Source organism: Arvicanthis niloticus, chromosome 17 (genome assembly GCF_011762505.2).
Source record: "Arvicanthis niloticus isolate mArvNil1 chromosome 17, mArvNil1.pat.X, whole genome shotgun sequence".
Lineage (NCBI taxonomy): Eukaryota > Metazoa > Chordata > Mammalia > Rodentia > Muridae > Arvicanthis > Arvicanthis niloticus.
In genome coordinates this window covers 33,376,259-33,386,366 of record NC_047674.1, presented here as the reverse complement: position 1 = coordinate 33,386,366, position 10,108 = coordinate 33,376,259, and the positions used below count along the sequence as shown (strand labels likewise).

The 10,108-nt window shown below is 43.2% G+C and overlaps 1 protein-coding gene across 1 annotated transcript; it reads right to left on the bottom strand.

Moving 5' to 3' along the window:
* Nucleotides 1–1,877: 1,877 nt before the first annotated feature.
* Nucleotides 1,878–9,476, bottom strand: LOC143434846 (uncharacterized). The gene is made up of 2 exons (XM_076915102.1): nucleotides 7,725–9,476; nucleotides 1,878–4,383 (listed from the first exon to the last, which is right to left on the bottom strand). Exons 1-2 carry the CDS (start codon nucleotides 9,403–9,405, stop codon nucleotides 4,328–4,330), a joined length of 1,737 nt encoding a protein of 578 aa, XP_076771217.1. The 5' UTR covers nucleotides 9,406–9,476; the 3' UTR covers nucleotides 1,878–4,327.
* Nucleotides 9,477–10,108: the final 632 nt, after the last annotated feature.

Here is a 10,108-nt window from a genome sequence, read left to right as displayed (position 1 = left end):
ATTCTTGTATGAGCTCTCATCTTTCTCTCCTATGTTCTCTTTAACCATCTCTGTCTTATCTATATAAAAGCAACATTCTTCTTTAAGAGCTGTACATGGTCTAAAGCTGTACACAGTCTTTTCTACTGTAAAAGAGTAAATCAAGTCCAATAAAGTCCTTTGCAATTTTTGAAGATCACTTCAGACAGCAAAACAAGGGATTTCTTCAGATTAGTGATGTCAGTCTCTAGCTGTTCGATGTCCTTGTCAATAGCCCATCGAAGGTTTGAGTAGTGTAAGTCTGGAGGCCAGCATCAGGATTAGAACTTCCAACAGCAAACACCACAGGTGATTCATTTTTACCTGGAAAGGAAAAAGAAGGGAATTCTCAGGGAGATTTCTCTTCCCTGGATGTCAACTGTTATTCATCTTATTTATAATTCGGCCTGGCTTTGTGAGGGTATCTATTTATTTCATTAATCTTTTTGGCAGCCATTTAGCTGTGCCTTCTTTGGTACCAAATAGGCATATCAATCCTCGGCCCCATATGAGAACTGGGTCCGGGCCATTCCATTTGAAGGTAAGAGGGTCCTTCCACATAACTGTGGCATAGTTTTTATTGGTCTCAGTGTGCCAGAGGCAGTCAACAACAGATTTGCCATGAGCTTTCAGATTTAGAAAATTAAAAACAAACAAGGCATGATGGAGACTTTTGGGGGGGGGGGTATAGCTCCCCCTTTGTTGTTTTAAAAGCCAATTTTTTAGAGTTCTTAGCAAAACGAGGGCACAAGCACCAGCAGCCGCTTCTCCCACACTCAGAGAGTCATGAAGACACTATTTTAAATTTCCACAATATCTGTTCTACAATACCTTGTCCTTGAGGATTATAAGGAATTTTAGTAACATGGGTAATAGTAAATTGTCAACAAAACATCTCAAATGCCTGATTGCAACATTCAGTTTTGTTTATCTTAATCTGATATGGAACATCAAGCATAAAAAGATAATATAGGCAATAACTAATTACATTTTTAATTGTTTTTGTTGTTAAAGTAATTGTAACTAAAAAGCCTAAAAAGGTATCAAAACACATATACATATTTTAATTTTCTAAAATCAAAAAATGAATAACATCATAATTGATTAGGTATAAGTCCTCAAGTATTAACACCATTATGAAAAAATTGAGGACACTAAAACCAAATTTTGTAATTTGACTTATACACTCTCTAAAAATATCAAATTGTTGTCTCAAGCTATTATTATTAAACATTGATCTACAAAGATGTACTATCCTGTGGTGATTTTATATAGACAAATAAACGACTTTTTAAATCTTAATGATGATCTTATAAAAAATTTTTAAAATTATATCCATGATTATTAAGCTCTTTTATAATGAGACTGTTACTAGGCCTTTTTCTGATAGTCAAAACCGTAGTAAGAATTTTGTCAGTCTCTCAAATAACAACAGTTAATTGTTCTTAGATAATAACCAGACTTTAATTCAGAGCACATTCTAAAAGGTTATAAAACAATTTGTCAAAGGTCATTAAAAGAGAACCAACAATTTATTATAGGTGTTAGGATAGAAAATAAAATATTGTCTGGTCTTATCTTAACTGAATAAGTCAGTTATAGTTCTAAACCCTCAGTGAACCCGTGGAGCCAGACAGGTAATGAATGTTTAGCCACACAATCACTTCCAACAAATATATATATAAACATTCTTCATTATAAACCTTTATCTCAATTTAATTTTTGGTGTGAATTTGCAATAAACTTTATAATATGTGATCATATATTTTAAAAGATATATAAATACTGAAAACAAAAAGATAAGAGGCAAATATAATGGAGAGATAAAACAGAACTCTGCGTTTCCCACTTAGGATAGCATATAAAATAGAACTTTTTTTTCCTCAAATAAAATAGAAGGGTTTTTTTTTTTTTTGTACTTTTTTTTTTAAAGATAGCTTTCATAGGAAATTTTTTACACTTAGTAATAAACTCTATAATAACTTTTTTAAGTGGCTTCAGGCTAGCAGGCATAAGTTAAAGCCAAGCAGTTCTTGCTGAGACAAAACAAAAGCTGTTTACTTAATCTTTGGCTGTTTTTAGAATGAGGTGCTAAGTGCCAAAAAACTGCAGCTTCTGGTCTCAGGGATCACAAAAGGCAGATCAGCTACAGTGGCACAGCAATCTAGATAAACAAACTTTTATTATATAGCAACTCCAATGTAAAGAATAAAATTGTATGGCTAATTGTTTTTGTAGGGTCTGTAATCTATCTGATATACACATTTGTTACGGCATTTTCCTGGGGTCCAGGCAATCCACTATGAGCTCTTAAATGTCTTATAAAATTAAGGAAAAATACTTTCTCTTAAATACTCTCTCTGTAAATATTTAAAATTGAGCTATATTTGTAAAATTTGAAAATTAGTAATATCTAGAAAAGGAACAATTTTAAGCAATTATAAACCATGAGCTATATACTGGCTATGAGTATACCGATTGAAAGCTTAATTTTTTGCATTTTAAATAGTGGCTACAGCACGTAGTTTAATTATCTGTGCTGAAGCAGGGGGGAACTCAAGAGAGTAAACATGTAATCTCATTATATATGTATTGTCTTCTCATTAAATGAGCTGTCTATTAATACAGTAAACACACTTTTTATGGGCTATATGTATAAATTCATAAGGAATACAAGAGCATGTTTAGAGAAAAACTATAACAAATTGATTATGTAACAGATAAAATATCAGTATTTTTAAATAACCAATTATATTATTGTTTGGAATAAGGAATATTTCATTAAGTTCTTCCTTAAAATACCTTTGTGATCTTAACCTATAATTTTGTATTAACACGGCAACAGCTTCAAAACAGGATGTTACAACTTCTTTTGGAAATAAGGAAATATAAATCTATAATAGCCAGTTCTATTATCTATCTTAATCTAATTTGGAACACCAAGTATAGAAACGACTAATATCATTTTAGTTGCTTCTCCTGTTGAAGCAGTTGTAACTAGAAAGCCAGAGAAGGTATCAATAGTCATATGCACATTTTTTAAAAATTTTTTCAAAATCAGAAACATGAGTAACATTTATTTGCCATAATTGATTAGGTACAAATCTAAGAGGATTAACACCATTATGTGGTATATGAAGAAACTGAGAAGAAGTCTTTACAATTTGACATGCACATTCTCTAGAAATACCAAATTGTTGTCTCAAACTATTACTATGTTGATGATGTAAAGAATGAGACTTTTTCGACTAATTGTTTCTGGGTAAGGCCCATAATCTGCCTGGTATGCAAACCTGCTGTGGCATTGCCCAGGGGTCCAGGCAATCCAGTATGAGCTCTTAAATGTCCTATAAAGTAAGCAGGACACAGAAATCAGAGGAGGCATTTAAGACTCCAGTGGAATGCATGGAGTTAGACCAGTAGAGCATGCCCACTGTGTGTTATCAGGAGGAACCAAGTACCCTGAACCTGTCCAAGTTACTGTGGTGTTACATAGGTAGGAGTATCTTGGGGGGCACAGAATTACCTATACAGAGCCCTTGTCCCAAGAGTGACTGCAGAGTAATTCAGCTGGGACCTGCTTGCTGCCATCGGCAATGCTGAGGTTCTTGATATTCTGTAACCGAGGAGTTAAGGACTATTCCATCATAATATGGGGGGGTTGGCATTCAAGCATAGCCAACAGTCCTCAGTTACATCTGTGTGAGACTGATTCAGCACTTGGTGCATAGCTTCAAGAAGATATAATGGGCCAGGGTCTATTAGGGGACTCTCTATGGAAGGTTCAGACATGGGCTCATCCATGCCGTGTGGTGGTGTCAGTGGATAAGACTGTTTGTGCCAATACCTTATTAGGGCCTAGGCCTATAGGTGCAGGTTGTGTAGGTATTTGCTTATCTAATTTGATTGTTAAAACAAGAGGCTGCCATAGTCCCTTTCACCCAACCTATCTTTATCATAAATTCAGTGCCCCTAGCTTTTTCCTAATTCCCATCCATTAGCCTTTTCCCCCAAGTCCATAAACCTAATAAGGACAGAGTAGCACTGCCCAGTGTCTGTGGTTCAGTGGCAAGGGGATCGTGCACTCATAGAGCTTATCTGGTCATCAGTCTTACTCAAATGAGGTCCGCCTTGACAGAGGGATCCCACCAAATGTGTCCTGTACTCACGCAATTCCAGGAGGAGCAGAAGAGAGATTCAGCTCCCCAACATGGTCGCCACCAGGTCTTGTTGTAGTTTTTTTTTACCAGGGCAAACATAGAAATGATGTGTGCTGAGGAATCCATCAACCCAGGAGAGTCCAAGAAGGTTAGCTGGGTAGAAGTGGAGCCTTCAGGCAAGGGCAGAGCTGCTTTTGGATGAGGGCTAGATGTTCAAGAGAGTCAAGCAAGTGGCAATCATCAATTTCAGCTAACACTTCAGATTTTAGATTAGGTAAAGTGGGAGAGGGTCTTCCAAACATGATTTCATAAGGGGTTAAACCCAACGTATAGGGTGAAGTGAACCCTATAGAGGGCGAAGAGGAGGAGAGTCACCCAGTTCCCCCCAGTCTCCAAGTTTAATTTAGTTAAGAGTCTCTTTTAAAGTTCTAGTCATCCTTTCTACCTGTGCTTACAGGCCCTACCAGCTTTAGGGCCTGTAAGCACGATGTAGTTTCCAATTCATCCCAATGGCTTTAGCCATCCCCTGTGTTACCTGAGTGGCAAAGGGTCCCTTGTCAGAGCTCAGGAGGGTGGGCATTCCATACCTGGGAAGCACCTCCTCTGGTATCTTTGTGATCACTATTTGTGCTGTTTCATGCCTGATGGGGTAGGCTTCAGTCCATCCTGAAAAGGTGTCTACAAGCACCAGTATGTACCTGTAACCATATTTCCCTGGTCTTACCTCTCGGTAAAGTCCATTTCCCAGGTTTTTCCCAGGCTGGTCCTTAATCATTTGGTTGATTCTCTGTATTAGTGAGCTTACAGCTCAAGCATTTGGAGGCAATCTGTCTGAACTGGGACCTGAGGTTGAGTATCTTTAGGTCTGTCTTTCTTACCAGATCCTCAGTTTTCTCGACACCCAATGGGTTGTCTGGTATATATGATGGAGCAGACTGGCTGCCAAATTGCTGGGCAGGATTATTTTGCAGTCTCCAGTGAGCCACCAGCCATCAGGCTTATGGGATGTAGGCAGTTTGTGAACAGAGACAGCATCTTCTTTGGAGTATTCAGGCTTGTCTGGTAGGACTGGAGCTCCTGGGTAAGGCAGTTGGAAAGTCAAATCTGCTATAGGATTGAGAGCTGCTGTCTTGGCTGTCAAATCTACCCCATTGACTGCCTTTTGTTTCAGGCATAGTTGCCTTTTGGTGGCCTGGACAGTTTCTTTGGAAGCCAAAGGGCCTCCAACAGGTTTAGGATCTCCTGTTTGGTTTTTTTAATAGTCTTTCCTTTAGCCATCAGGAGTCCTCTCTCCTGATAAATGGCCCCATGGACATGGGCTGTAGCAAAGGCATACTTGCTATCTGTATAAATGTTGAGTCTTTTGCCTTTTCCCAATGTTAAGGCTTCTGTTAGGGCTATGAGTTTGCCCCATTGTGCAGAAGTGCTGGGTGGCAAAGCAGATGCCCATATAGTTTCTGAGTCTGATAACACTGCTGCCCCCACATACATTTATCCATTGAGCACGAAGCTGTTACTGTCTGTGAACCAAGTGGCTTCTACATTTGGCAGTTGCTGGGTCTTTCCTGAGTCTGTGCACCTGGCTTAGTATGCCCACACAATCATGTAACGGGGTCTCCAAATCCGAGTCTGGTAGCAAAGAGGCTGGGTTCAGGGTAGTGCTTGGTAGGAAACGGATACGCGGGGGATTTAGCAGCAGGCTTTGGTAATGAGTCATGCGTGCATTGCTCACCCATTCATCTGGAGGTTGTTTGAGAACCCTTTCAATGGCATGGGGAGTGGTAACGCAAAGTTCTTGTTCCAGAGTCAGTTTGTCTGCGTCCTTGACTAGCAAGGCTGTGGCAGCGATAATTCTCAAACATGAAGGCCATCCTGAAGCCACAGGGTCTAATTTCTTTGATAGGTATGCCACTGGGCGATTCCAGGAGCCTGACACTTGAGTGAGGACTCCTTTAGCTATGCCTTTGCTTTCATCTATATATAGATGAAAGGGCTTGGTGATATCAGGTAGCGTCAATGCAGGGGCCACTTTTAAGGCCTGTTTGAGCCTATTGAAAGAGTCTTCCTGGGCCTCAGTCCATTGGAAGAACTTCCTTTTTTTGGTGGCCTCATAGAGGGGATTTGCCAATTCTGCAAAATTAGGGACCCAAATGCGGCAGAATTCTACCAACCCCAAGAATTGTCTGACCTTCTGTCTTGTGGTGGGTGTGGAGATCTTCAAAATGGTATCTTTTCGGGCTTCTGATAGCCATCGTTGGCCCCCTTTTAGGATGCATCCCAAGTACGTTACCTCTTGTTGGCAGATTTGAGCCTTCTTCGCTGATGCCCTATAGCCTAATGTCCCCAGTGCCATCAGCAGGTCCTCAGTACTCCGTTGACATTCTTCCATGGTCTCTGCTGCCACCAAGAGGTCATCTACATATTGCAAGAGGGTGGTATTGGGATGTTCCCGCCTGTACTCACCCAGATCTTCATGGAGTGCATTGTTAAAGATGGTTGTTGAATTCTTGAAGCCTTGTGGCAATCTGGTCCATGTTAGTTGTCCACTGAATTCTTTTTCTGGATCATGCCATTCAAAGGCAAACAGAGGTTGACTCTGGAGGTCTAAACGCAGGCTAAAGACAGCGTCTTTGAGGTCCAGTACTGTATACCAACTCTTAGAAGGTCCTAACCAACTCAGGAGGGTATATGCGTTTGGTATTGTGGAATGTATGTCCATAACCCTCTTGTTTACCTCTCTGAGGTTCAGGACTAGTCTATAGTCATTGGAGTTGTCCTTCTTGATGGGGAGTAGGGGCGAATTCCATGGGGACTGGCAAGGTACTAGTATGCCTAAGTCCCAGAGCCTTCTGATGTGGGGCGTGATACCCGCTCTGGCATCTTGGGAGATTGGGTTCTGTCTTATTTGGACAGGAGTTGCCTCTGGTTTCAGTTCAACACAAATGGGGGCCCTACGGTGCACCAACCCCATTCCTCCGGTTTCTGCCCAAGCTGAGGGGAATTTGGTTAACCAAGTTGAGAGCTCATTTGAGAGAGAACTTGGTCTTTGGTTCAATTGATATTCATCTTCTAAAGGCAGGGTGATTTTGTGACTGTGATCAGTGACAGAATTCCTTTTTTGATCAAAAGAGATCTGAGCTCCTAATTTGCTTGGCAAATTTCTCCCCAAGATGGGGTAGGGACAGTCTGGTATCATCGTGAAGGAGTGGGATACCTGGCCTGTTCTGAGATCCATTGTTCTTTGGATAGTCCATTCATCCTGATTCATACCAGTGGCCCCTTGTTCCCACGATTTCTTTGAGGACAGTTTGCCATGGGATTGGGTTTGGACTGAATATTGTGCCCCTGTGTCTACTAAGAAACTAGTGGGTTTCCCCTCCACTTTAAGGGTTTCCCTGGGTTCAAGGAGGGGGTCAAAACCCTGTCCCCCTTTGTCCCTCTTTGGAGGTTTCTTGGGGCAGTCCTTAATCCAGTGTCCCATCTTCTTACAGTATGCACATTGGTTCTTTTTGAGCTTTGGTTTCCCCTTTTGTTGGGGCCACTTACCTTTTCCATCCAGGCATCGGCGCAGTTGGCGGTGTCTCTCTTCCGGGGAATCTGCTGACAGAGCCGCACAGATCATGGCCAACCTTTGATTTTGTAGCTCCTTGGGGGCTTGTAACTGTTTCTTCTTAAGTATTTCTCTGTTGTCAGTCACTTTCTCAGCTACCACCAGCAACTCCTGCAAACTCTTCTCTCCTAGCCTATCTATTCTCTGCAATTTGTGCTTGATGTCAGGGAAAGCCTGATTTACAAAGGTCATAATGACTGCTGACTTGTTCTCAGGTGCCTCTGGGTCTAGGGACGTGTAGGTCCGATAGGCCTCCATAATCCTTTCTAAAAAAGCTGCGGGTGATTCTGCCTTTTCCTGATGCACACTACATACCTTGGCCAAATGACTGGGTCCCTGAGCAGCCGCCCTGAGACCTCTCATCAGAGTCTGGTGGTAGACCCGGAGACTCTCCTTACCTTCTGCCGAGTTAAAATCCCAGTCTGGTCTGATTGAGTAAAAGCCTGCATCAATAAGAGCTTGTTTAGTAGTTGGGCTCCCGTTTACTCCTGGAACCAATTTTATGGCCTCAATTAAAATTTTCTCTCGCTCCTCGGTAGTGAAGAGGACCCTCAAGAGCAACTGACAGTCATCCCAGGTGGGCTGGTGGGTTAAAAAGACAGAATCTAATAAGTTAATTAACGCAGCTGGTTTCTCTGAGAACTGCGGGTACTTGCATTTCCAGTTATATAGCTCTCTAACAGCTAAGGGACAATAAGGAACCATCAATTGGTTCCCCTCATCGTCTTGGGGACCTGTTGCCCTCAAGGACTCAGCCGCAGGCAGTCGAGGCAGCTCTTGTTGAGCTTTCTCTTGGGTGTGAAGTGGGCTCACCAGGGGGAGCCCTTGAGCCTCTTCAGGGGCCTCAGGTTGAAGCCCTGGGTGACTAGGCAGCTCTTGTTGGACTTGCTCTTGGGTGTCAGGTGGGATCACCAAGGGCGGCCCTTGAGCCCCTCCTGGGACTTCGGGTTGAGGGCCTGGGTGACTAGGCAGCTCTTGTTGGACTTGCTCTTGGGTGTCAGGTGGGATCACCAAGGGCAGCCCTTGAGCCCCTCCTGGGAACTCGGGTTGAGGGCCTGGGTGACTAGGTAGCTCTTTTTGGACTTTCTCTTGGGTGTGAGGTGGGATCACCAAGAGGGGCCCTTGAACCCCTCTTGGGGCCTTAGGTTGAGGGCCTGGGTGACCCCCTGGTGGGAGTCGGTAAGGCGGGTATGAGAAGAGGTCTTCCTCAGTGCCACCCTGCAAGACAGGATAAAGAGGGGCCATAGGATTAGTTTCAGTTTTTCGTTTCTCACTATTTTCCGGGGCGAGTATGGCAGCTCTTGGCTTCGGTACCCAAGGCTTGAGCCATTCTGGTGGGTCCTGGACCAGATCCAGCCAGGTGATGATGTAAGGGACTTGGCCTGGGTGTCCCGGTCGTCCAAAAATAATATCCTTGGTCCTTAAAATCACGGGTAGGTAATAAGTCCCCTCTGGCGGCCAGCCAACGTTGAAGGTTGGCCATTCCTTCCTGCAAAATGCGGTTAGTCTCTTCTTCTTAACAACTAAGTTTCGATTTCTAGCCCTAATTTTATAGTCCTTGAAATGGTCTAAGAACAAAGATAAAGGAGTGACCACTCCTCCATGGGTCTGTCCCATGGCGTTAGTCACAAAGAAATAAGTTCAGACAGAAAGCAAACAGAAGCGCGAACAGCGGTCCTCCCGCTGGCGATCGGAGGCAAAAAAAAAAAAAAAAAAAAAAAAAAAAAAAAAAAAAAAAAAAAAAAAAAAAAAACCGGGAGAGGACCGCCTCTCTCCGTGCCTCGGGATCGACCGGCTTTGTCTCTTCAAGGCTACGAGAGGATCCAATCCCCTACAAGCGAGTCCGCGACGTCTCCAAAGTCCCGTGGCAAGCGGCGTCCAGCGGGTCCGCCTAGACCGCCTGCAGGCTGCTCGTTTTAAGGGCGGATTGCCGAGACACCAAGACAGAGCACAAACATTCAGACACTTACCGGCCGGGTTTTGACTCAACGGTTCGGGGGTCCTGGGGGGCTGGGGGATCCCGGATGAGCCCCCAAATGTTATGCCCAGATCCTAGGGTCCCCAAAGACCACCAGGAGTCGAACTCGTATGCAAAAGCAAAGAGTCTTTATTCAATCCCGAGCTCGGACCTCCATGCTTCCCCGACGCAGCGGAGCAGCACAGAAGGTTCGGAGCGCCCAAGGTTCAGCCTTTTTAGCGCGGTTACAGCAGTGTGAGGGACTTATCAACTTGGCAGGCTCGTGATTGGCTAACAATGATTTCCGTTGGCTTAAGAAATCTATCTATAGGTTCTGAAACTTTAGGGTGTTTTCCGACTGGT